The sequence below is a fragment of the Pelodiscus sinensis genome, chromosome 11, assembly GCF_049634645.1.
Source record: "Pelodiscus sinensis isolate JC-2024 chromosome 11, ASM4963464v1, whole genome shotgun sequence".
Lineage (NCBI taxonomy): Eukaryota > Metazoa > Chordata > Testudines > Trionychidae > Pelodiscus > Pelodiscus sinensis.
In genome coordinates this window covers 3,681,807-3,709,420 of record NC_134721.1, presented here as the reverse complement: position 1 = coordinate 3,709,420, position 27,614 = coordinate 3,681,807, and the positions used below count along the sequence as shown (strand labels likewise).

Below are 27,614 nucleotides of genomic sequence, written 5' to 3'. Positions count from 1 at the left end.
CGGTATCTTTGGGAGTGGAACCGTGTTCCCACGCATTGTCCCAAGGGATCCATGCAAAGCTAATTGCAGGATCAAAGTCCAGTGTAAAAGGGAGTACATGCTGTCATCCGCTTCAGTTCCCACTAAGGACGGCCCTTTTAATCTACCTTTCTTCAGACTGTACGTTTTAGCATTATATATTGATTGCTCAAGCAAATCCCTGGTAAAGTGCAATTCTGCTATGAAAATTGATCATACAACAATAGCATCCTGCTTAGCTTTGGCCAGGTGTGCTTAATTTGCAATACAAGCTAGGTTCTTTTCACACCAGTAATAGAGGCCCTGCAGGTCAAGGTAAGCAATGAGGGGCTTTTCCTGCCCCCATGTAAACGATGGTAAGGCTTCAGGGAGATGGGTCATGTCCCAGTTCTGTTGATGGCGTACAACAGGGATGTAAATGACTAGTCACTTCCCCCACCCCCTTGTTGCCTCTATCCGATGCAGATTACGTCGACTATTTGATTAGTTGATTTTCACCTGAGAAGGAGGGGAGAAAAAAGACACTTGGACTTGAGCCAACCTACCATCTCCTATGCGATCAAGACAGGGCTGCATGTAATCATTTAGGAGTATTGCCTGTTGGTTATTGTGGTGTTTCCTGGGGAGGTTTAACGGGTTAATTCAGGCGGAAACTGTCTGTACATATGCAAGAAGGGAAACAATGGTCTATCACAGCTGCTCCCCAGGCACCTGAGACTATGCAGAAAACCAGCCTCTTTGAAGTCTATCCCCATCTCCCAGTGAACTGCGCAAACCCATTTAACCAGCTGCAGGATTCAACTTTCCAAATAGAGGGATGAGAGCAGGTGTTGAGATAAGTGCTGAATTAAGATCCGGGTGTCTGGGATCTCATAGGCCGACCTAAGTTCCTTAATAAAGCATTTCTATGGATAGATACTTCATTGTGTATCTATTTCTTTGTTTCCGTGCTCGTATGTTATGTTCCTGTTGTGAAGAGTACACAGGATGTTGTCGGTTTGGATCACGGGTCACAGCTCCCAAAGGCAGGAGTTGCAGGTGCCCAAGCCTAGTTCGGACTGCTGAGAACCCCTGGGTGGCACATGGAGCAGAAAGCCAGGGACCCGTACTAAGAGAGGGGAATGGTGGGATTCCACCCCATAAGAGGCCCAGCACCTGAGGGATGCCATAAGGGGGTCAAAGGAGCAGTGAGCCCTGTAACCATGACAACCTAGTATCACTTCTTCTAGATTTTATACGTGTGTCAGTTGCCTTTCAAATCGTGATCTGGAACATTTTCCCCAGGTTGAAATAAATTGGCAGGTGCTGCATTTAAAAGATGTGGTTTCTGGCACAAGGGTTTGTGCCTGGCCATGTCAGCCAAAACTTACCTTTCCATCCTATGAAAAGTCAGAGCTAGACTCCCTGCTCTGCCCTGGCTGCTTTGCGCTGCTCCGGTCACACATCCGACTCTACTGATGGATCTTGCCCAGAATGCTTCTCATTTCAAAATATAACTGATCTATTTCCTAAAGTTTGGAGGGTTTCCCCCGTAAGGGCAAGACACTCGCAGATTTCTAGGCCAGAAGGGACCTCTGTGATTATCTTGTTTGACTGCCGGTATAACACAGTCCATCGAAAAGGGGTGGGGAATCTACAACTTGCCCAGATCCGTCCAACGAGGCTCGGGGGAGGAAGCAGTTCTGTGCTGGAAGAGCAAGGCAGAGAAGCTCTGTCCCTATGCTGGCTTGCAAGCTCTGCCCTCGTCACTCCCATTGGCTGAGGTGGAGCCTGCAAGTGACAAGGGGTGGAGCCTGCAAGCCAATGCAGGGTAGTGCAGTGCCACCTGCAGCCCCGTCCTCAAAACTGCGCCCCATCCCCTGCCCCTCCCGCCCATACCCTCCCTCCTACCCCCTTTCACTCCTCCCTCTGGCCCAGACCCCCACCCCACCTTGCTACTGTACCCTTCCTCCTGCCCGGACCCTGCACCCCCAGCCCTCTCCTGCACATGGAACCCCTCATTTTGGCCCCACCTAGGAGTCCCGCAAAACTTACTATCCCCAGGTTCCCAAAATAAAAATGAATCCCTGCTCTGGTAGAAGCTCTGAGCCTTAGCACCCCCCTCCCCCATAGGCACACAGTGGGGCTGGAGTGTGACCTTGAGTAGTATGAGTGAGGTGAGTGTCTGCCTCCCCCTCTCCCCCAGCTTATAAGGTGTGGGGGGTCTTTTTTGTTTTGGTTTCAGGGAGGTTTTTTGCTTCTCACTTGTGTATGGCCCTTGACCCAAAAAAGGTTCCCCTCCCCACCATTAAAACTTCTCCCAAATCTTCATAGGGCTGATCTTCTTCTAGAAGAAACTCAAATCTTGATTATTTTTTTTAAACATTGTCAGTGACCGAGAATCTACTGCAGTCCTTTGTAAAATTGTTTCAGTTTTAACAGTGAAAGTAATTAACTACTATCTGGCTTATTTTCTCTCTGAATTTGTCTAGCTTCTAATTCCAGCCATTGGATTGTGTTGGATCTTTCTCTAGTAGGCTGAAGATCGTACTATTAAATATTTGTTCCTAGTGTTTGTTCTTTATTCTGTAATCAACTAACCTCTTAACCGTCTGTGTCACATTACATAGATTGAGCTTCTTAGGTCTGTCGGAATCAGGAAGTTTTTCTAATCCTTTAATAATTCTTGTGGCTCTTCTCTGAACCCTACTCAGTTGATCAAGATTCTTCTTGGATTGTGGACACCAAAACCAGATAGAGTATTGCAACAGCAATCTCACCAGTGCCAGATAGGTAAAATTCTCTCTACTCTACTTGAGATTCCTCTCTTTATGCATCCCAGAATTTATGAGCTCTTTGGGCCAAACCATTAATGCTAAAATCTCATGGTCATCTCGTTAAGCACAATGCTCTCCACATCTTTCCAGAAATCGTTTCCCACTGGGTAAGTAGGGCCTACATTCTTGGTTCCCAGATGTACACATTTACATTTAGCTATCCTAAAACACTCATCGTTTGCTAGTGGCCGGTTGACAAAGTGATCCAGAAAACTCTGAATCGGTGATTTGAATTCTTCATTTACTACTCCAAAATTTGTTATCTGCAAACTTTATCAGTAATAACTTTTTACTTTTCTTTCCGAGTCATTGATAAAATGGAAAGATAGTGTAGGTCCAAAAACCGATCTATGTGGGACCCACTACAAACACCCCATAAAGGATAGTTCCCTGGTTACAGTTACATTTTTGAGTCTTTTAGTTAGACAATTTTTAATCCATTGAGGTGCGTGCCATATTAGTGTTATTTCATTCTAGTTTTTTAAGCAAAAGATTATGTACTGTAGTATCAAGTCAAACAGAAAGCTAAGTATATTACATCAACACTACTGCTTTTGTTAACCAAATCCATATTATCTCCCAAGAAAGATATCCGGTTAGTTTGATAGGCTCTGCTTTATATAAAACCATGTTGAATTGCATTAATTATATTGTTTGTCCTTTAATTTTCGTCGAGTCCTGTATCAGCTGCTCCATTTTCTTGCCTGGAATCAACGTCACACTGACATGCTTGTTGATACTTGGGTCATCTTTTTACCCTTTTTTGAAAACCGGCCCAATATTAGATTCCCCCCCCCCCCCCCCATGTTCTGGAACTTCCCCAGTGTTCCAAATCATACTAAAAATTAACAGGCCTAGCAAAATCCTCAGCCAGTTCTTTAAAAACTCTTGGATGCAAGTTGTGTGGACCTGCTGATTTTTAAAATGTCTGACTTCTAAGTGATTTTCATTTAGCTTCCTTCTGAGGTATTCATGGAATGGAAAGTGTGGTCTTATTGCTGTCTGAGTTGGCATCATCTGGTTCTCCCCTCCCCAAATACGGATCAGAAATATTTGAGAGTCACAAGCGAGGTGGTATTATATCAAAAATAACTCCTCATTTGACTATTTAAATGAGATGACGCCATGTTCTTTCTTTCAGTTTGACTCTTCCAGCTGTACAGCTGGTTGGTGTGGTTATTTATAAGGATAACCAGGCTTGGCAGATCAAGTGGCATCTGTGTTCCAATGCTTGTTGAAGAGATTTGGAAGATTTCCATTGATTTCAATGGGCTTCGGAGCAGGCCATTGGTGGGCTCCATAGGGAGATATGCAGAAGGTCCTGAAGCTGCTCCAAGATTAATTATGTGATTGGGTTGATGCCAGTAACTTAAGATGCCTCATTCTTCTGAACGTCAATTTCTTTTGGCTCATCTAGAGTTAAGAGCTATTTTTAGTCGTAGAATACGATCATGAGCCAGTTCTCTGATGTGACGTGTTTGAATCTTTTATGATTAAAAAGGAGCATTTCCAATGTCTACCTGGTTTTATGTTCAAATTCAGATAGTGCTGCTATCTAGAGCTCAGCGAAGCATGGCGATTTGTTGGCAGTGAAACGTTCAGCAAATTTGTGTTCCTTAATTTGGAAAAAAAAATAAAATTTTCGGTTTTGGTTGGACCCAAAACAAATTTGTAGTCCGCTTTTTGAAAGTGCTAGCAAACCAAAAAATTCATTATTTGATCAGCCCTATTCCTCAAATAGGTTATTCTGATATGAAGCCATACTGTTCAGTATTTGCATATGAAAAAAATGCCCAATTAAATAGTTTCAGTGGTGCTTATTAAAGGCCTTTTCGGGCACATTGGTATGTAGCAGGTATCGCTGAAATCAGCAACGCCAAATATCATAACATGCTTTGCATTGGCTCAACAGTACCATTAGCCGGTTCAGAATGCTGAGGGTAGCATTTAGCCAAAATGTTTGACCTCAGAACTATATTTCCTCAAGTGTATTCACCTTTGATTCATGATCTGAACTTACTTTTCATCTTTATTGACTTTTTTTTCCAAAGTGTCACAGTTCAGTGAACTGAATATCTTGGTTTGACGCCAGTACAAGTCACATTTCTCTCTAAATTAACTTTACTTACGGCTATAATTTGCTTTCCTCTTAGATCAAAGGTGTATTTTTATTAATCGGTTAAAGCTACAAAGCCTCTGGTTGCTGTTGAGTGTATAGTAGAATAATATAGTAGCTCTCTGCTGTATCTATCCATAACCCATTTTAATAATGGTTCCAGCTTTTCATTTGAAAAATATCATGAAACTGGGGAGGGAGGAGAATTCACACGTTGTGAACACTTGTTATTAGGGTATCCTGTGTGCTGGCAGACCCAATGAAACCGTGCAAAAGCCTGGTAAAAGCCTTGACAGAGGCGTTGACCAGCTTTTCCAGACCCCAGTGGGCAGGTGGCACCTCTGGAAATGAGGCTGCTGGCTCGGGGTGCCTACCACAAGTGAGAGAATTGTCGTGTGAGCTGCTTCCAATCCTGCTGGAGTGGTGTGTAGCTGAGGCCCCTCGGCACCTTGCAGAACGGGCCTTCACATTCTGAGGTGCCAGCCAAATTGGTAGGGAGGTTTGTGAAACAATGAGAGCTTCAGGCCAGACTTACAACCGCTATTCCTCCCGTGTGGTGGCTTTTAGGGCCTTTTGGAGGTGGTTCATGGTGCACCAACGTGCAGAGCCGTGTCAGGCAGTGGCTAAATCTATCAGCCAGTTTCTGGGTCTCCTAAAGCTCATTTGAGGTGCTGGGGGGAGGGGAGAGGGGCTAAAACGCCTCATACCAGGATACTGCTGCTTGTTCTTCTTCCCATTCCCCTCACTCTCAGGGAGCAAGAGGAGAGCTCACAGCTTGTCACTTCTCTCCCTCCCCTCACCAACCAGGAGCGAGAGGAATTCACTCAAGCTGTGTACTTCCCCCTCCCTTCCTGAGGGTGACAGGAAGGAGAAGAACATAACAATGGCCAGACAGGGCCAGACCAAAGGTCCGTCTCATTGAGTCCAGTGTCCTGTCTGCCGCCAGTGGCCAATGATAGGTGCCCCCAGAGGGAATGAATAGAATAGGTTATCTGGTAAGTGATCCATCCCCTGTAGCCCATTCTCAGCTTTTGACAAACAGAGGCTGGGGACACCGTTCCTACACATCCTGGCTACAGCCAATGATGGACCTAGCCTTCATGCTTAAGGACCCTGCGGGCGCGTGAGAGACTTGTGCCTGAAACCAGCCTGTGGGAGAACGTAGTTTCCTGCTGACGGAGGCAAAGAATACTTAACAGAGTTCCTTGAAGGGCCGGTATAGCAGTGACACTTGGCCCTAGCATTGCTGGTGGGTTCGGTCAGCCATGTGTGAGCTGATCCAGCTTGAGAAGCAGGCTACAGAGCCCCTGCTAAGAAAATGACCAAGGGCATGATCCAACGTGAGGGCCTGGCTTGACTTCTCGAGCAGAAAGCAGCACTCTTTCCCTACCCCTGCTGTAAGGGAATAGGGAGGGCATCGCCGTGCTTGGGGAAGAACACCCGCCAGCTGATTGAGAAGAAATGTCGGATAGTTCCAGGGGTCCAGTCCTGTTTTCTTAGGATGGGGTGAAGTTGCAGAGTGGGGTGCATCAGCACAGGGAAGAAGGGGAATGGACTTCCACTGCCTAATGCTGTGATCGCAGCACCAGCTCGGCTCCTTTGCTGCTTGGTTGCAGGAGAAACGTTACGTGAATGTGGTCGCTAAGTTGTGACTGCCCCATGGAAGCATTAGTGACCTTGAACCACAGGGCAGAATCTCAGAGACACAGGTGCCGAACAAGGAAGGTCCACAGAGTACCTCATGCAAGCCATGTTTGAATTTGACAGGTCTTGGGCAGTTCCTGTGACGGTCCCCTATACCGTGTCCAAGCCTTGTAGCATCCCTAAGACCACGCTTCTTTGGGCCTGCTGACCACCCCTGAAAGCCCAGGCTAATTCCCAGACAGGATTCAGTGGTAGCCCAGGGAAGTAATACCAACTGAGAGCTAATGAAGCAAAGCTTGGCCTTTTTACACTCCACATCTTAAAAGAAGGGAGACAGAGGGAAGGAGAAGAGAATGGAAGAGGGGGGAGTCTGGAGAAACCTCAAAGCTATTCTGCATGAGTTGTACTTTCTTTTTAAGTTTAGTTGCATCTTTTCCAAATAGTAAGGACTTGAGGCAGCCTGGTGTCAATGGGGATTAATTTAGTATGATGTTGCACATCCGTACTCTTTATGGCAATATGATTTTGAATGTGCCTGACTCGAATATGCTTTATGAGAGGTGGCATGTAACCTGTCACAGAAGAGCCTGAAATCCGCTGAATGTGCATATTCTATTTCTGTGCCGGTATCGTTCCTGTATTTGAAGTTAGAAATACGAATTGTAAACCTGTTTCTCTACCTAGGTGTGCTAATGAGGGCCATGAGCAGTACCCAAGGAACTTAGTGTCTCAGTATTCAAGACAATGATCTGTAAATAGTCTTGTGCTTCCTTTAAGCTTGGTCTATGGTTGGCCCTGCCAAGTCATGTGGCCAGGTCACCTGATGCTGGAACCCATTATGGATGTGGTACTTTGCCATGGGAGTGTGATTGGGTTTCAAACTAAACACAAAGGGTTCCCACATTGGGCAAAATCTATTTCTAGGCAGGAAACCAAGCAATAGGGAAGGGGTGGTCAACCCATTTAACAGAGAGAAGTGATGAGCTTGTGAGAAGATGATTAGGGCTACTGATCGGGCGAGGAATTGCATGGAACACATTTCTTAGAGTATTAAGCTTAGTTGGCGTGTTTTTGTTTTTAGCTTAGTAACTTGCTTTGATCTGTCTGTTATCACTTGCAGCCACTTAAATCCCACTTTTTAGATTTAGCAAAATCACTTTTGTTTATCATCACACCCAATGTAAATAATTACCGGGGAACAGCAGTTGTTCTCTCATTGCTAAAGGGGGTGAACAACTTATGAGCTTATTCTGTATTAAGACTCTTATGCAGAGCAAGAGGGATTTGGCTGTGGTTTTGATCCCATTCAGACTGTGCACCTGGGTGCTGTGACAGTCCCTGTGGCTTCCCAGAGCCCAGTGGAACTCCGTGTCTGTGTTACTCCACTGTGGGCTGTGAACCAACTCTGTGCCATCACTGGGGGAGACCAGAGAGTCTGGCCCCGCAAGACAGGAGGATGGTGGGGTGCCCCAGAGTGCAGATAGGCAAGCCCAGTGGTATTTCAGCCTATCAAGTGACAGTCTCAAGGGGATCTCTGTGACTCAGAACTCACAGCACCATTCACTAAAGCCCTGCTCGGAGTGGGAGACTGTATTGAAGCCAGAGTCTCTGGTGAGCTTACCTCTCAATGCCTGTCCTCTGGTTCTTGTGAAACTGTGAAATACCGCCTGGCTAAACTTCTGCTTGCTCTGGAGGTCTAGGGCTGTTCTGGGCATGGAACTGCTACTGTAAGTTTTAAGCAAGCTCCTGTGTTTCTAGAGCAACAAGGGTGTGAGAGATGTGTAATTAGACTAGCTAGAGAGCTGTGAACTCAGAAAAATAACACTTCTGCTTCTTAGAGAGAAGGTGGGCGAGAGCTTTAATTGGACCAATTTCAGCTGGGGAGAGAGACCAGCTTTTCAGCTGCATGGAGCTTTTCTTCAAGTCTGGGAAAGGTACCAAGTGTCACAACTAAATACAAGGTGTAACAGCCTGTAAAGCACAGCTAGTTACCACACTTAACACTTCTGCAGTTAGAAGATAAAAAAGAGGAGTTAATGGATTACAGATTGTAATAAACCATAGTCCCAGTGTCTTAAGACCCTGATTTTTAGTACCTAGTGAAGTTGTGAATTTAAGCTCCCAGGGTGGTCTTTTGTGCAGGTGTGCTTTCAGGACAAGGCCTGAGAGGTCAGCGATAGTGGTCACTCTGTGAAAAGTGTTCACCCTCAGGGGCTCGGGTGCTTTTGTAACCCACACGCCTCCTGGGAGTGGGCCACTTACAGAGACAATACGGAGTCTGCTCTGCAGCCTTAGGCCAGCTGGCTTTTGGCTCGTGGTAAAGGCTTAAGTGCTAAGCTCCAGAGGTTCCAGGTTTGATTCCGCCTGTTGGCTTTACACTTCCTGGTTTGTTTGTTTTTTCAGTTTTCTATGTGGGCTCATTCGAAAGCAGGGTGATGTCTGGTTTAACCCACATAGTTGCTATGTTCCTCACTCTGTCACTCCCAAGTGCAGAAGGTGGGGACCCCCAAGAGACCTTAATATTCCTTGCGTCTATAGGCTCTACTTTGAAAACTCCCAGAGACACAGATTCTTGGTTCTGGGAGAGAGTCTACAATCATCAAGTGAATTAAATAAAACCCTGAAAACCAGGAAGGAACACTTTTGCCACAGGACAGCTTGAAAAAAGAGAAACCGAAAACAAACTGTCTCTCTGATAGCTGACCTCTCAGGCTGGGAAGGCACACACAGACCTCCTGCTATCTTCCTGGACACAAGAATCAAACCATCACTTTAAAAAAGGGGATTTTATTAACAAAACAAAAAGGCATACTTGATAACGCATACTTGGTTGCTACGTGTTACAGAGCAACTGAGGAGAGAGCAGATTAAAACACAGAAGGAACAAAAGATATCTCTGGGCACAGCTTGGGTATAGTGAATGGGGGGAGAGAGGCACGTGGATTTTACACATAGAAGTTTAAGCAAACAGCAAATAAAGAAAAATAACCAGATCACAACTAACTATACATTTCCCCTCTACTCCATACTTCAAAGCCCGGTCCATTCCCATGCCCAGTATTTCTTGTAGGCATGGTGGTAATTTGATTATTTCGTCTTGTTCCTCCAGCTGCTAACTTAGAACCCACACACAGAGCAACAGCAAGGTAGATATTTCAGCGCTGTATCCCATTTGTGGTTCTTGGTCCCTGCCAACACCCTTAGCTACCTGAGTTTAACCCTTTAGTCATCGAGTGCTGGCCAGTGCTCCTATCCATCAGAGGTATGTACTGGGTGAGGTACCCCACATGGCGTGGTATATGGACATGTAGCTTCTGAGTGCTGGTCTCAATGTGTATTACACTGTCCTCCTCTTTTCAGTTGGTCTGAGGCAGGCAGTAGGGATCTCAATGAGTAATCGACTAGATGGTTAACCTGTGGGCAGGAGGAGGCAGGGGAGGAAAATGCGATCCCAAGTTGCTCGCCCCTCTTACCCCAGATCCCCACATGGGCTTATAGTGGTCACAGCTGCTGCTTCAGTTCGAAGGCTGGGGAAGCAGCTACAGAAGGGCTGTGGAGTGCATTGCACATGGTGTGGGTTTTAACCCCTCCAGCCTCTCGCACGTGGTGATGGGGGTGGCTTCTCCCCAATCTAGTGCTATGGCCACATTACCCCAGAATTAATGTACATAATTGGCTATAAGTTCCCTTCTATTTGCTGTATAGATGGAAGCGGCAGACTGAAGCATTCACACCATTCTCGTTTGAACTAGAGCAAACCAAGATTGGGCACTCTTATAAAGCTGATGGAGAATCAACCAGATCCCTTGATAAACGGTTCCAGTGGTTATTTATCCTGACTGTTCACGTGTGCTTTATTTCTACTACAAATTCACCAGGCTTCAGCTTCCAATCATTGGATCTTGTTATACCTGCTTGCCAGCTAGGTTGAAGAGTCCACTGTCAAATATCTGTTCCCCAGGTAGATGCTTTACACTCTGATCAAGTCACACCTTAACCTTATCTTTGTTAGGCTACATAGAAAGGACAAGTGGCTGTGAGTATGTAACAGAAAATGGAGAATTAGACAAAAGAAGCAAATCACTGTCTCTGAGACTGAGGTTCCTACCTTCTTGGACTAGAGCTTTTATTACATCTCTCCATGTTGTATCTTGTGGGAGTAGTACATTAGAGAGAACCCATCAATCAACATCTGTATGGAGTATGGGTACATGAAGCTGCTTCGTGGAAGAGGAATTGTTCATATGCCAGCTGTGCTCCTATTGATCCATGGGTAGTGAACCATCTATAGTCAGCTAGTAAGAGAAATGGCCGAGCCACCTTGGTATCCCTGGATAGTGGTTGTCAGAAACGGAAGCTCTTCAGCACTGTGACAAGGTGTTCCAGACTCTGAGTGTTTTGCTGGAGGCCTCACGGCCTTGCCTCTGGCACTTGCGCCGGAAAAGGGCAATGGTGATGGTCCTCCAGGTTGCCTAGAGTGGTTGCGTGGGACACAGTTGATCAGGGCTGGCTAGTATAAGAGCTGCAGGGGGTAAGGGTGTGAGATTAGTTCCTTGCTGGAGGTGTGTAGGTGGTGGCTGGCTGGCTGAGGGAGCTTCAGGACCTCGGACAGAGCAGGGCTGGGAGAAGCTGGAGGGAGTGTGACACACTGGTTGATGGGCCACCATCAGTAGAGCCCTACGAATCTGTGGCTATCTGTGTCATATCAGTGGAGCTCAGTGGATCAATTATGCAGATGCAGATACAGATTTTTGTATCCATGCAGGGCTGAGGGAAGTAGCCCAGGGAATTAAAGCAGTGGTGCCGCTTTTATAAAGGGACATGGTGGATGGCTATCTACAAGGAGCCAGGACTGGGACCTGGAGTAGATGGTGGATCAAGATGCATGCACCCCCCATTGCACCTGGACCTGGCCTTTCACACACCCCAGAGAGACAACTGAACTCTTTAGTGACTCAGAATGAGAGCTGGGCCCTGAAACACCCTGAAAGGGGAAGAAATTGCCTCCAAGGAGTATGGCTTGATACCAGGGCCAAGATCATTGCTTGAGTACAGGACTAACTAAGGACCTAGCCCTAAGTAGGGCTAGAGGGAGAGAAAGTGCAGGCTTGTATGCACTCAAACAGGGAGTGCTTGTGAGGCATGAGCACATCCCATTGCAACTAGGTAGCAGATTTAAAATAAACAGGACATTTTCTTCACACAACCTGTGGAACTCCTTGCAAGAGGATGTTGTGAAGACCAGGACTTCAGTAAGGTTAAAAAAAGAGCAAGATAAATTCATGGAGGATGTATCCATCAATCGCTGTTAGCCAGCATGGGTAGGAATGGTGTCCTTACACCCTGTTTGTCAGAGGCTGGAAATGGGTGACAGAGGAGGAATCACTTGATTACCTGTTCCGTTCGTTCTCTCTGAGGCATCTGGCATTAGCCACTGGGCTAGATGGGCCTTTGGTCTGACCCAGTACGGCCGTTCATACGTTCTAAGAGCCCTCCCTGCTAATAAGTGTAAAACATACTTGAAATTAAGATATTAAAATGATCAAATCTGATTAAGTAGATAAAAAGATTCCCTGAGACTTGCCAGGAATGATTAAAACTGGAAGGTGCTGTGAGTAGTGCTAGTGAGCAGTGAGGTTTCAAAATGTTGTCATCTTGGGATGTTGTGTTGGGAGAGCAGTGTTGTTGCTGTTCTTATTTAAGATACAACACAGAGGTTAATGTTATTTACTTATCATTGTCCTTGAGCTGACAATGTTTGCCATCATGGACAGTGGAAACCTGAGAGAGGTTTAAAGTATCAATGAGACTCAGATCTCTGTTTATCTTTTACACTATGCTCTATTTATTCTGCCAGAGTGCTGTAAGGAGACCTTAGTGTAAAGGAGAATTGGGCCCATAGAAAAGAGAAGGCACAGGAAGATCCAAAGAAAGAGTAGCTTAGTGTGACGGACCGGGCCGTGTCTGGGCACAGCTGAGGGCGTCTGCTCAGGGCAAATTGCTCAACTTCGGGGCTCCTTACAGCCCCCAGACTGGTGACCTCTCCAAACAGGCCACAAACCAGTCCCACAGAGCGCTTCAGCTGCCTGCCTGAAGCCTCACGAGCAAAACCCCTCCAACACCCCAGCAATATCCGTGCCCCAGATGGCCCCGGGCCTCATACACAGGTGGGAGGGGACTTAGCACCCAATCCCACCTACCCCGAACAAGTCCTGTCCGGTTCCAAGAAACCAGACACAGATCCCTGGTCAATTTACACTCTGGACCTTACCCACAAATCACGCTGAGCCAATGCTTTAGCATCTAACATCTAAAGGTTTATTACCACAAGAAAGAAAAGCATGAGAGTAAGGTTGTTAAAGGATAGTACGTTACATGCACCGAATCTCCCAGTTCTCGATGCAGGCTCTAGCAGAGATGTTACAGCTGCTGGCTTAAAAGTTCTTGTTGCGCATCCTCCGATCAGGATGGGTCACAGTTCTTCCTGGCTCTTTGATCCCTGCACTGCTGCCTCTGGGATGAAGTGCTGAGCTGAGTACCAAGATGGAGTCGACCAGCAGGTCACCTGGCCAACGGCCTATCCCTGTGCTCCCTGCTGGCAGCCCTCAGGTGTCAGCCCTCATTCTTTAGGTGTGTCCTTGGCCCATTGAGTGCCATTGTCCCACAGGGCCTCGCTAATTAGCATGTCCATAGGCCGGGCTCTGCCCAATGCTCAACCACATGCAGAGAAATATTCAGTATCTACACAGATTACAGATTCCTAACTCCACACACAGACATTATACAATCACTTGAACAGCGTACATAGGATTAGCAGACAGTAAGCTTCTATTCAACACCCCACATGGCCCCCTTTTATACAATTTTTGGGGCCAACACTCCCACCTATGGGTACAGCAGTGACCTGGCTGCTTCCCTCAAATTTGGTAATGTGACACTTAGTCTATTCTATTAGGCTTAAATTCATATAGGCTACATCTACACTGCTACGCTATTTTGGGGTACCGGAGTAACCTGAAATAGCTAACCCACATCTTCACAGCAAGCCCGTTATTTTGCAATATAATGGGCTCATTATTCCCTGTAAAGCTCTTTCCACAAGGGTTAAAGGACACTTCGGAATAGCAAGTTATTTCAAAACTTGATGCTGTGTATATAGTGCCAAATTATGAAATAAGCTGTTTTGAAATAAAATACACAATTTGCACAGCTCAAATTGCGTATCTTATTTTGAGCTGCAGCACAGTGTAGACACACCCAGAGTGCCCTCCTCACTTGGGCATGTAGGCATCTTCCAGTGATACATTAGTTGAGGCTAATAGTTATGTAAAGACTTCACTATCTTATTGTGGACTTTGAAGAAGTCTTTAGGAGAGAGTTAGATGATAAGATAATAGGAGATTCTGGTTGGAACTGCCTTGGAGTCTGAGAGGTGGACACCAGAGTTTTGGCTGACGGAGTCTGAGAGTTGTGCGGGGGAGGTATACCCCTCTGAGTGCTTTGAAGGTGGCTACTGAGTTAAAGCATCCACAGGCAGTAAACCTGGAAGCTGCCCTCGAAAGAGAAGAGGTACCATACATTTGGAATCTTACACAGAGCGTATCATACAAAATGACAATACTGTAGTTTTAGCTCAGGCCTGCAAGGAGATAAAAACCATCTTGTACCCATGTGAACAGAGTTGCCTGTGATCTGAATTTTCTGGTTCGTTCTATTTAATCCATTTTAAAAGATGATATTTCAGTTTATCAATGGCTAAGAGAGGCATGTGTGCAATTAGCAAATGACCGTATGGCTTACTGGAAGTGTTCAGTGAGAGCTTGGCTCTGCACGTACGTATAACACAAGCTGCATGGTTTGTTCTTGTGAGCGTCAGTTCAGTTGCAGTAGGTAAGAGGCTAGTGGATGCTCTGATTCCAATTATGGGCTGAGGAAATCGGGCATCGATCTGACCTTTGATCAGCGGTGATTATCCTGGTTATCTTACACCCAATATGTAATTAGGTAGACGGCTACATCTCTTAGCCTCCCTGATCTCTGAAATGAGCATGCATTCTACACGCTTGTGATTTTCCCTGTGCAGTTCGACGATCAAACTAGGCACTGACTGTCCTCGTTATGGATGATTCTCACTTTGTCTAGCACAGGTGATCCGCCTTTGCCTGACCCTCATCTCTGTCCCCTGGGGAGCAGAACTGGAAAAAAGCTGGAAATATGGTACGGGCTAGCTTTGAGGGGTGTGAAACAAGTCCAAGGCCTCATTTTCTACCAGCTTAGAAGATTGTATGGCTCCTGGAAGTATGGGTACTGAGGAGTGAGGGCCGCATGCTGAGTGTGCTGTTAGCAGTACTACTTACGTGTCTGAAAACAGGGCAATCCTCAAGGGCAGGCGACATGAGGAGACTGCAAGAACGTGCTGCTGCTCATGTGAATGGTAACATAGTCGCTTGGGTACCCAACTGCCGTGGGGAATGAGGTTCTGCCTCTTATCACTGTGCCGATCTGGCTGCTGGGGAAAATAACTGAGTCAGTGCTCTCTTCTCCCTGGTCTTGTTCCTTTGCAGCCCACTGCATGGCATGCAGGGCAGTGGGGATGCAATGCGGGGGTGAGTGGGAGCTCTTTGTGCGTGCGGTTCATGGCAACCGCTAGGCATGATCCCATGCCCTGGGCCTCCGTGAATCTCAGTCCTCTTCCAGCTTTATGAAAGGGCCCACGGAATGAAAAAGGGTGGCACCGTGTGAGAGGAAGGGACACGTCCGCATAGATGTAGCCCTAGCCAGACTCCCCTTCCTTGTAACAAGGCGTTCGCTTCATTCCCCTTGTTGGCCTTATTCCTGCAACTTGGTGGGAGTGCAGGAGAGCTCTCTGTAATGCTGGATTGGGTCCTTCTGCCCTCCTTCTCCTGCCCAATGCTTGGATGCATAACACTCTGCAGAACCCTTTGTCCGCACATCAGCCCTGGGGAGGGTGGGCAAGTGCTATTAGCGTGATCGAGTGGGTTTGAAATTAGGCAAAGAACAGACTTCGCATCTTCCTGAGGGTTGCAGTCGGTGCAATGTGGAATTCTGCTTGCGGAGAGGCTATTTTTGAGAAGTTACTTCCCTTTATGATGGTTCTGCTATGAAGGAGCATCCACCATTCATCATCGTGTGACCCCAAACTCTCCAGCGTCTGCCCCCAAATCAGTATTATGACCCTCTGTGGCAGGTTTTGCATGTGACTTTGAGACACCTAAATGATACGTAAAATCATGTGTGGGCGTGACTGTGTGGAATCCTGCATTTTTCACTGAGGCTTGCTTAAACAGAACTCATGACATCCCGGTCTTGGAGTGCCTGATGCAGACAGAGGCATACGCATAGCAGGTGCTCAGGGCGGAGTTGTTCCAACTCGGTGACCCATGCCTCGTTTCTGGGGTTGCTAAACAAGTGCACAGGACAAAATATGTATACAGGGTGACGGGGCATGTGCCTCGCACTGGCCCCGTAAGGGTAAAACCCAGCCCAGGGAGAGGGCTGAGAGCCAAGCCCACAGCTGAGGCAGGTACTACCAATTAGGGCCCAGTGGGGGGGCTGTGTAAATAAGGGCTCCCCCAAGGAGGGAAGGGAGATGTTGCCGGCTAGAGTAAGTCTCAGGTCCGACACTGGGTTCTCAGAGTAGAAAAATACACTGCACAGGTATCTGTCAAATACAAGCAGTTTATTTTCTGACTGCTATCAGCTGCACCCCTTAATTAAAGAACAAGATAGGAAAAGTGGCATCTTACATCCCTTCTGCAAGCTGGGGACCCTGTTTCAGCTGCGGGCGAAGTGGGAGATCATCTAGGCTTCCGAGATGCTGGTACCAAAGCCCATCGGTGAAGTCCAAATTGCCATACTCGTGTGCAGCTTATATACAGGTTTTTACCCTGTTTTGCAGTTTGGAAGTTTCTGGGGGTTACTCATCACTTGTTACAGCATGGCTCAGCTGTACTGCTTGCCCTGTGGCTGTTTACATGAGCAGTACATTTAGGTAAACAAGATTGTTTATATGTTCCTGCCCTTTACCCTTATCTATAACTTGTTCTTGCGACAGCGGCACCACCGTTGATCTTAAATGGCGAATGTTCCTAGAGGCTTGCTTCTGGCTCATCAGTAGTGGGGGGCGGGGAGAATGCAGGCCTCACCACCCCTATACTTCACACGTACAGAGTTCCTCCACAGTTAACCCCTACGGACTTGCTCGAGCTGGGGAGCAGGAAGGACCTGGCTACCAAGGAAGCTTGGAGGCTTCCCAAGATGGAGCAGAGCTGGAGAAAGGCAGCTAGAGCTGAGGAGCTCTGACCTGAGACGAGACCCTGGGAGTGCTAGAGCTGCAGGGGGGCAGCCAAGATAGGAGAAGACAGCAGGTCCACACCCCGTTGCCAATGATAAGTGGCCATTTCAGACTGGTTTTGCCCCTGTGGCAGAGGCTAGATGAAGACTGGCAGTGGACCACTGAGGCAAGGCAAGTACAGGGGAATTATGGGTGCCCTGGGAGGGGAGAACGCCAGAGTGCAGTGACTGATAAGCGCCACCCTGGAAGGGGGCTGAGAGACTCTGCAGTGGGCACTGCCGGAGGGCGGTGTCCTGAAGGGGGCGCCTTGGTCCGGAAGAGTGACGTGGGTCCCGAACTGGAACATGGCTGGAGGACACAGGGAGACACAGCCAGAAGGATGCGCCCTGGCAACGAACTAGTTCCCACTGCTACTGACAAAAGGTGCCGTGGCAGTAAGTACCCCCCTGTGACGGGGCTAGCGAAGATGGTAAAGGTTTCTGGTGGCAGAACAGGAAACACGTTCTTCTCAAAGCTGTAGTCAATTCTGGTTTTCATGGCTCAGCGTGTGTGGATCCAAGGGCCAAACTAGCTATTTTGTACTTTAAATAGCAGCTATGAACTACTCCATTACCTAAATGCACCATTATATTAATGAGACAGCTCATTGGGATCCAAAAATGTAGGTATCAACTTACGCAAATCCAGCAACCTTCAGTGGCTCTAATGTGCACCCATGACTCACTGACTTCCCTATTGCCAGCCCACAGTGCACGTGGCCTCCTCACCGTGGGGGTGAAGGCTCCAAAAAGGAGCAAAGGGTGGAAAAGTGCTGGAAAACAAACGAACGTGATAATGCGAGAACTGAACTTGTCACTACAGCACTGCTCAATGTGGCCATCTCTTCGCTTCTCTTCTCACAACTCCGGCACACTTTTCTAGAGCTCCCTTGGGATCCAGTTGAATCTGTTGGAGTGACTCTCAGTTCAGTGGGGTTGTACAGATGCCAGAGCACAAAACCAGACCGTGGTCCTACCCAGAGAGCGTGGAACGCTGGTGTGAAGTATTGAGGGCATCAAAGTTGTTCAGTGGTGCAGTTGCTGTTTTCGGGCCACTTGGGGTATGTCTAGGCTACTTTTTTTTTCCAAAAGATATGCAAATTCAGCACTAATTTGCATATCTTCTTCAGATTGCTTTTTCGGAAGCAGGTTTTTTGAAAGTGAAAGTAGTCTGGACACGTTTTTTGGGGGGGGAAAAAACCCTTTTTCGAAAAAAAACTGCTCTTCCTAAAAAAAGGTTTATGCGATTTTTCGAAAAAAGAGGGTTTTTTTCCCAAAAACACCCCGCATCCAGACTACTTTCTCTTTCAAAAAATTCACTTTTGAAAAAGTGATCGGAAGAAGATATGCAAATTAGTGCTGAATTTGCATATCTCCTTTCAGGAAAAAAATGTAGTCTAGACCTACCCTTGTAAGCATACCATGGAAGCGAACTAAGCGAAAAATCCTTTTTCTGTATTGGCCTCTTCTACGTCCTCCTTGCATCTGCTCAGCAAGATAGAGGCTATTTTTATGTGGACCCTTATTCGCTAGGTAGCTCATATTGCCTCTAACATACATGCCAAAATAATGTAGGTGGACCCCGATTTCACAACGCATATAAATGTGCTCAGTGTGAGCCCAAGTGGCCACATGGAAATCAAGGATATGACTCGTGTGCTTAAAGTTGAGCCCCTGCTTAAGTATCCAGCTAACTATTGAGCACGGAAGGTCCAGTTGGAGATCTCTGGAGGGGCGTGTGTAGGTCGGCTTAGATAGCGCTGCTGTTGAAATAAAGCAAGGCCAGCAGATGGGTTTAGCCCATTCTGGATGGGGTTCTGCTGTTGGGGCATGCTAGGCAATTTGATCAGGGAACTGTAGTCAACAGGGGTGCCGCTCCCACGCTTTGCTGAATCAGGGTGCATGTCCCAGGTGCTATTTGGCTCGACTTACCTGATTCTGGAGAATCTGGTGTTGAGCTGGTGAGAACATGTCCCTCCTGTCGCCGCGTGATGCATTTTTTAAGGTAGTTCAAGCTGACTTTAACATCTCAGGCAGAGGACACTTCCACGGACAATCCATGACATTTTCAGAAGGTAGAAATTCCCATGGCCCTGCCCTACGCGTAGCGTTGAAGGGTTATTGACAGAGGGAGCTGTCCACATTGCAACTCGTTAGCTCTTTGCTGATAGAAGTTGCTAGAACCAAGCAGGGCAGACGTTTCCTTCATTTACAATAATTATTTTGCTCTCCAGAAGGGCCTCATGCAAGAAGGCACTCTGCCGTCTGCAGAATCTACATCTAGGCATTGAGCTTGGTCTCTAGGGCCGAGAGCTGGGAATAATGTTGAGGAATCTGCCAAGGGTTGGTCTTGAAGTGACTGTGCTAGACTGGAAACTGGCGGACTCTGGGTTTAACGCCTGGCTTTGCTGCGTATTCCCTATGGGTGCGTCTACGCTGCGGCGTTATTTCAGAAAAACGGCCGTTACTCCAAAATCACCATGTGAGCATCTACACAGCCATTCTGTTGTTTCGAAATAATTTCGAAATAACGGACAGCTTATTCTGACTTCTGTAAACCTCATTTCACGAGGAATAACGCCTCTTCCAAAATAGCTATTTCGGAAGAGCAATAGTGTGAATGCTCCACTGCTGCTATTTCGAAATATTCCTCTCCAGGGCCATTCAAACTAATTGCTCCCCCATTCCTGCAGGGCTCTGAATTGAGGGAGTGCGTCCACATTAGGGAAGCCTGCCTCGGACTCATTTGGAGGCTTCTCTACAGTGTAGACGTGCTATTTTGAAATAAACTCTGGTGGAGTATTTCTTCCGGAATAGTTTATTTTGAAATAAGTGTGCAGTGTAGACAGACCCTATGTGACTGTAGCCCACTGGTTTAGCACGGTCTAGATTCAGATACAACCTGGTCTGACTTGTCCAGAGTCCTGTATGGAACTTTTGCTGGGAGGGTTTTATTTCAGTGTTGCTTATACTTGTTCCTCACTTGTTCAATTTAAGCTAAACCGAAGTAAGGCTGGCTTAAACCGCAATGAGCATTCACACCATCTTTTGCACCACCTCCAATCCGGTTTGAAGTCACACCTTTATTTAAACTGGGGCAACTCGGCCTGTAGACAAGCCTTTGTCCCCCCATGTCCTATCTCTTCATCTGTAAAAGGAAGGTAATAATTCTTCCACTCCCCTCACTCTTTGCCTGTTCACATTGTGAACTCTTTGGGGCTGGACAGGGCTCATGCTTTGTCCTTGTAGCAGAAGGGAGGCCTTGGGGTTTGGATGGTTTCTTCTTGGTGCTGCTTTAATAAAATGGGTTGTCCCTGTCATAACCCAAGCTAACATGAAGCATCAGGGAGCTGTGTCTGACAACCAACTCAAGGAACCCATGGATGGGGGAGTTTGAAAGGCATGCACACGAGGGATGTTAGATAATCGTGTGTTAGTAATCGTGCAGCTGCAACAATTTTCAGCAGTTACACAGTTACTAAAATAACAGCAGCAGCAGGTGACAGGTGGAGCCAGTTTGGGAGGAGAGCTGGTTTAAAAATCGGCTCCCTGTGCCGACCAGCTCCCACCTGAGCTGCCGCTTCTGATACAATGGAACCAGTGCATGGCAGCAGTAGCCCCATTCTGTGGATGTCCGAGCTCCCTGTGAACAGAGGCTGCTTTGGCATCCCACAGAGCAGCCTCTATCTGTGGGGAATTTGGGCCCCCCATGGACAGGGCTGTTGCTGCCTCTGTTTTCTAGAGGCAGCAGTGTGGGGTGGCAGGCAGCTCCCCTGTGTATTTTTCATTTAAAACTTGGACCGCTGGGTTGGGGCTGAGCCCACCTGTTGATCCACGTTATAAATGCAGCATACATGGGATGGTGGGTCGGTTAACCAGCACGTTAACCGATAAGTAATGGCTTATCGATTAACTGGTTAATGACTACTGTGTGGCCATCCCTAGTGCGCACAAAAGAAGTGTGTTCTGGCCAGTGTTTCTTTTACTTCTGTGGACTGTGATCAAACGCGTTTTCTTGTTTACTTAGGGTTATGGCAGACGAAATTCCTTCTCTGATCATCTGTTTCCTTAGCATTGCAAAAGCTAAATAGAATATGAGAGCAATTTAATTTTCAGCTCGAAATTGACTTTCTCTTGATGACATTCATAGCTGGCGGAAGAGGGAAAAGATCAATAAACCAGTGCTATTTTGCAGCCTGAGGTGGAATACATGAGAACATTAAGGTGCTATTAAGTAACACTGCACATGGAATGGGAGTGAAAAAAGGGGGCCTCCCTCACCCAACTGTGTGGTGGGTTATTTTTTGTGTTCTGTGTTTGAATAAAACACCCCACAGCTCTAAGGAACATTCCAACAATGCTTTTACGCTGCAGCCCGGAGTAATTAACAGTGCACGAGATGGATGCTGTTAGTCTCCAGAAATGTCAGGCAACATCACTCACTTTGAGTGCAGTTCAGCCGGCTTCCTGCATAAGTGCCAGGGAAAAACCACTTCTTTGTTTGCTAGTAATTACAGAGACGGGGACTCTTGGAAATTGCTGTGAGAAGTAACATGACGCGCTGAAAATTTAATACCAAATACTCAGATGGACTGATCTTAAAAAAAACATAAAACCAAACCAGCACGTGGCACTTGGCATCCCCAAAATGCAGCACAAAATGTATCAGTTCCCCTGGTTTGCGGTGCAGGGGTGTACCACAGCTCTGGAGGTCAGTGGCGTTTCGGTGACTTTTCCAAGCATCTAAGATGTGCCTTGGTATCTTGCATATTGTGGCATTGTGTATCCCTTCAAGGTGCTGCCATAGAAGCAGACCTAGTGGCATTTTCCCTGGAGCTTCGCTGGTCTCCCCTGGCTTGGCGCACTGTTTTCGTTCATGGGCCTTTCGCCAGTTTTTAGTCAATTTCCCAGGACTTCCATCCAACTCAAACTGAACAAATTAGTCGAGCTTTGGAAATACTGTTTCGCCTGTTGGTACAATGGCTGCCTGCAGGTGACAGAACTTGTTGCCAGCTGGCGCACTTGGATTTGTTTTCAACAGGCTGGCTAATAAATGTGTCCCAGTGGAACTGAGTTTCCTTGAGAGCTGAGAGCCCTGAATTGTCCCAAATCACCTAACCAGGAACTCCATTTATCCATTTCATCAGAACTCACCGCTGATCTCATTTTCACTCCATTTTACTCCGTTAGCAGAGCAGGCGGGTCTAGGGTGCTGCCTAACAATACCGCATCCCTGCTGACACGCTTCTATTTCAGGAGCTGGAGGACGGAATAGATAGGGCTGGTTTTGCTGCTTTCAGACCAGGTGCTCCAATGGCAAGGAATGAAAGGGTTTGTCTGAGCCTCGCACTTAATTATTGGGTTTGAAAAACACAGGCTAGGAAAAGGCTAAATTTGTGCTAGACGCTGTGGGTACATCTACACTTGCTCCCTATCTCGAGATAGGGGTGCAAATGTAGGGTACCGAAATTGCTAATGAATTGTGGGATTTAAATATGCCGCACTTAATTAGCATAATCGCGTCCGGGTGCCATTTTGAAATTGCGTTATTGTGAAATAAAACGCCCCGTGTAGCAGCGTTATTTCGAGAGAAAACCCTTCTCTCCAAATAACTGTTACATTTTATGAGGAGTAACAGTTATTCCGAGAGAAGGGTTTTCTCTCAAAATAACGCTGCTACTCCGGGCGTTTTATTTCGCAATAACGTGATTTCAAAATGGCGCCCGGATGCGATATGCTAGTTAAACGCGGGATATTTACATCCTGTGCTTCATTAGCAATTACAGCACACTACATTTGCATCCCTATCTCGAGATAGGGAGCAAGTGTAGATGTACTCGGTGTGTATTTGTGTCTGGAGCAGGGAGGCCTTTTCCCTTCCTCCTCTCCCCATCTCTCGAAGGGGAAATGCAGGGTTGCTTCTCACTTTCGTAAACAAGCAGTGCCAACTCTAATTCAGTTTTTATAAAGCAGCTTTCCCGTGGCCCTAAAATAAACCAGACCAGGTGGTCTCACCGCATTCCCTTCACCCTTCAACCTGTCCACGAGGACATTCAAAAGTTAATCCCCACCCGTCACAATATTCCTTAGCTGCCTCCGTTTGCATGGAGTTGTCATCGAGTCCCATTTATATTTCTGACTAGCTCCCGGAACTACATTTTGTCAATAGCTATATCCAACTGGACTGCATTGTCTGCATCTCTCTGCTTTATTATTAATTTGAAGAGAGATTTTAATATCCAGTTTGATAACTTGGCCATTTTAGAACCATCATTACTTTGATTTCCCTCTTACATGTTGAATTAGTCTGTTTCCTAAGTTATGGTTCCTTCTCCCCCTAAGGTAGTTGTACAAACTCGTCTAATTCTTCCCAGTGCCTTTTGCTGGCACTAACTTGTTCTGCTTTTTCTCACCTTATCTTTCTTTTCTCTTCAAGACTTAATTAGCTACATAGAGTTTGTTTAGTTTCCCTTGTCTAGATTCTTTCTTATCCTCAAATTGAGGTTCAGGAACACCCAGAGCATGGAGTGACATCCCTGAGAGTCTTGGCTAATAGTCATTGCTGGACCTGTCATTCATTAATTTATCTAATTCTTTTTAGAATCCATGTATATGTTCATTGAATCCAGTTATACTTCAGTATTATTTATATTTAGCATTATTTCCCATTAACCTTTCATTTCTCGTGCTCCTCACATGTGAACAAACTTTGAATTTTTTATTATTGCAGTGATGCTTTTGATGATATTCTGCTTAATTGCTTCTACATGCGTTAGTTACACAGTAAGAGGCAGGACCTGGGGGCTAGTCTGCAAACAGGGTTTTGTACCCGTTTAACCCCCTTTTAGACATTAATATAGTTAAATCAGTGCATCCTCATCATATATATAGTAGCCCATTGTCTGAGAGTCTGTAACGCTGACATACGTGGCCCCGCCCCCTGGCCCCGCCCCCCTTCCCCTCCCTGTCTGGTGCACTGCGTCACTCAGCTGAGTGGCGGCGCTCCCACCGGGCCCAGCTGAGCGGCGGCTGCTTGCCACCCCGGGCCCAGCTGAGCAGCACTGCTCAGCTGGGCCCCTAGGGGGGAGCAAGCAGCGGCAAGTGGCCTTTGTGGGTCTGTGCTCCGCTTGCCACCGCTTGCTTCCCCGCCGGGGCCCAGCTGAGCAGCACAGCGTGCCACGGAGGGAGGGGAAGGGGGGCGGAGCTGGCCGGAAGGGGGACGGGAAGCAGAGCTAGGGAGGATCGGGGGCTGTGGGGCTGGAGGGAAGGATGGGGGGCCTGGAGGAAGGGGGGAGGGAAGCAGAGCTGGCGGGGGGCCGTGGGGCTGGCTGGTGGGAAGCAGAGCTGGGGAGGGATTGGGGGCCATGGAGCTGGATGGGAGGAGGGAGGCGGGAAGCAGACCTGGTGGTTGGGGGGGGGGGGTGCAGCCACTGGCCGCAGCCGAACCCCAAACAGCCGCTTGCCGCCGCTTGCTCCCCCCGCGTCCCAGCTGAATGGTGCTGGTGCTGCGCCGCTCAGCTCAGCTGAGCCTCGGTGGGACAGGAAGGGGGGCGGGGCGGTGATGTACTTGGCCAGGGGGTGGGGCCATGTATGTTACTGCCCCCCTTCCTCTTCCAGCCGTGGCGATGAGTGGTGTGCCCCTCAGCCGGGCCGCCACGGGAGGGGCGGGGGTGATGACATAGACAGCCCTGCCCCCTGGCCGAGTATGTCACCGCCCCGCCCCTCCTCCCACGTGGTGGTCTAGCTGAGCGCACAACACTCAGCCGAGCCACCATGGAGGGAGGGGAAGGGGGCGGGGCGGTGACATACATGGCCAAGGGGCGGGGCCGTGTATGTCACCACCCCCTTCCCCTCTCGCTGTGCCCCTCAGCCGGGCCGCCAGGGGAGCCAGCAGCGCAAGGGGCTGTTTGGGTTCTCCCGGGGTGGGAGGGGAAGGGAAGGCGGTGACATACATGGCCCCGCCCCCTGGCTGTGTACATTACCGCCACGCCCCCCTCCCTCGTGGCAGCCTGGCTGAGCAGGCAGCACTCAGCCAAGCACCATGGCGGGAGGGAAGGTGAAGAGAAGGGGGGGCGGGGAGGGATGGAGAGGAGAGAGGCAGGAGAAGAGAAAGGGAGAGTGAGAGGCAGGAGTGGGAGAAGAGAAAGAAAGAGATGGAGAGAGAGGCAGGAGGTGGAGGAGAGCTGGGGGGGGAGTCAGTAGGAGGGGGGAGAGAGAGAGAGAGAGAGAGAGAGAGAGCTTGCTCAGGAGAGACATGAAAATCCCGTCTTATGACAGGCTAATTGGCTAGTTACTGTAGATTGTCAGACTGGTAAACGGGTGTTTATAGCTTGTCTCAGTGTATCAGCTGGGATGTGGGGCTTGTATCCGTTGTAAACTCCTGTTTCTCAACTGATGTAGTTAGATCAGTACAAAAACTGCTATAGCCTGACAGCAGGCTGATTTTGATCTTTAAGTTTCCTGTGGATGTCTCTGGGCCAGAATCCATAGAACTGTGCCGTGAACTGGGGTGTTAAAGATCTATCAGCTGGAGCTGGAGCTGGAGCAAAATGCGGCGTGACAGAATTAGGGATGTGAATGGGTAACTGGTTAACCAGTTAGGGTATGTCTACACTACCCCGCTAGTTCGAACTAGCGGGGTAATGTATGCATACCGCACTTGCTAATGAAGCCCGGGATTTGAATTTCCCGGGCTTCATTAGCATAAGCGGGGAGCCGCCATTTTTAAATCCCCGCTGCTTCGAACCCCGTGTAGCGCGGCTACACGGGGCTCGAACTAGGTAGTTCGGACTAGGGTCCTATTCCGAACTACCGGTACACCTCGTGAAACGAGGTGTACCGGTAGTTCGGAATAGGCACCCTAGTCCGAACTACCTAGTTCGAGCCCCGTGTAGCCGCGCTACACGGGGTTCGAAGCAGCGGGGATTTAAAAATGGCGGCTCCCCGCTTATGCTAATGAAGCCCGGGAAATTCAAATCCCGGGCTTCATTAGCAAGTGCGGTATGCATACATTACCCCGCTAGTTCGAACTAGCGGGGTAGTGTAGACATACCCTTACCTAGTAAGCTTCGGTACCCAGGAGCAGCCCGCCATAGGTGGGTGGCTACTTCAGCCCCGTAGGGGTCAGGAGCTGGCCGCCCGGCACAGAGAGGGCCCAGGGGATCAAGAACGGGCCGCCCCACACCAGGAGCAGGATCCTGCTTAATCAACTAACCCGTTAACCCTAAGGTTTAACGGGTTAACTGATTAACCAGGATTTTACGTCCCTAGTTAAAATGGCTTAAGCTGTGCTGATTTGGTATTCAGAGTGTGTGCAAAATGAGAGTAATGTAATGCCCCTTCTTTCAACCAGCATCCGTACAGTGGAAGTCCTTGTCTAAGCCAAGAATAGGCTTGACCATAAACTAACCTGGGTTTAAATATGCGAAACTGCTTGTACGATAGGTGTTGAAACATGTCACAAATTGGGTCCTAAGTGGGCCAAATTGCATATCTGTATTTTTTTTAAATCCGCTGTCTTTCCTAGTCAAGGTATAAGAGAGCACCCTTCTAAAGCCACATGTAAACTAGATCGTGGCTTGTCACCACTAAACCTGGCCAAAATCCTGGCCAGGGGTGGAAGAGGTAATTTGCAATTTCACTTACCTGATACCCCTCCCACCATACTTGTGGACAATAAAGTAAAACAGCTGTGGTCCTGCATACCTGCGCGTGACTGGAGCTTGTCATAGGAAAAGTAAGGGGTGTCTTTCATTCTGTGGAAATGCTGAATCCAATGTTGAAAGGATAAGCCAATGAAGGATAAACAGGTGACTGGACTTGATGACCTCTTGAAGTCCTCTCTGGTTCTAGGATTCTGTGATACAACCCATTCTAGATGCCCACCTTAGTTTTGCCTGGTAGTCTACATAACTGCAGGGAAGACATACTTTTTCCAGGAGTTCTTGTGAAGTTCTTTCCCTAAACCAAATTCAGTACTTAATTATTAAGTGCATACATTGTCGTCAACCAACATCTTATTGTCAACCACAAGATGAAAGCAGAGAGATGTTTCAACTCACTTTTTTCTGGTCGATTGTTCCTGGTGGTTCATATTACAGTTGGCTAAGAAGTAGTTCTATTCAGAAACATCCCAATTTGGAGGCTGTAGCAATTTTTTGTCTTTGGGGGGAAAAGTTGTGAATGTAGCGGATTGTTGCCCAGAATTATTTCAAATGCTCTTAGGTGTGGCCAACAATATGAATACCCCTTGCTGGAATGAAGGTGTTCTTAACTTATTCAAACTCTGTTATCCCATTGGCAAAAAAAAATTGTTATAGGTGTTCCTCGTCGTTGCGCAGGTATGGAGCAAGGGTGACAAGCCATTGCAAGACAGAATGTGATCTACGGTTATTTATTTCCATTTTGCTAACTCATCTCTTTTCATTTGAAATGTCTTTACAGATAAGCAAGCAGCAGCTCCAGATAGTGAAGGATCGGTTCCAAGCATTTCTCAATGGAGAAACGCAGATTGTGGCTGACGAAGCTTTTATCAATGCAGTCCAGAGTTATTACGAGGTAAGGCCGGGGAGAGGGGGCAATTGTTGGGGATGAAATACACAATGTGTGCTGCTCTGAACGGTTTCTTATGAATAAGTGTTCCGTGGCCCCTTCTGCTATAGTAGCCC

The 27,614-nt window shown here is 47.6% G+C and overlaps 1 protein-coding gene across 12 annotated transcripts in view; it reads left to right on the top strand.

Annotated features, from left to right (window-relative positions):
* The window catches only part of CADPS (calcium dependent secretion activator), a 422,307-nt gene that overhangs the window by 68,764 nt on the left and 325,929 nt on the right, over positions 1 to 27,614 (top strand). For all 12 annotated transcript variants that reach the window (XM_075938476.1, XM_075938477.1, XM_075938474.1 and 9 more), the window contains one exon: positions 27,391 to 27,504. In XM_075938476.1, coding sequence (XP_075794591.1) covers positions 27,391 to 27,504 — 114 coding nt within the window. The remainder of the gene's footprint in view (positions 1 to 27,390; positions 27,505 to 27,614) is intronic.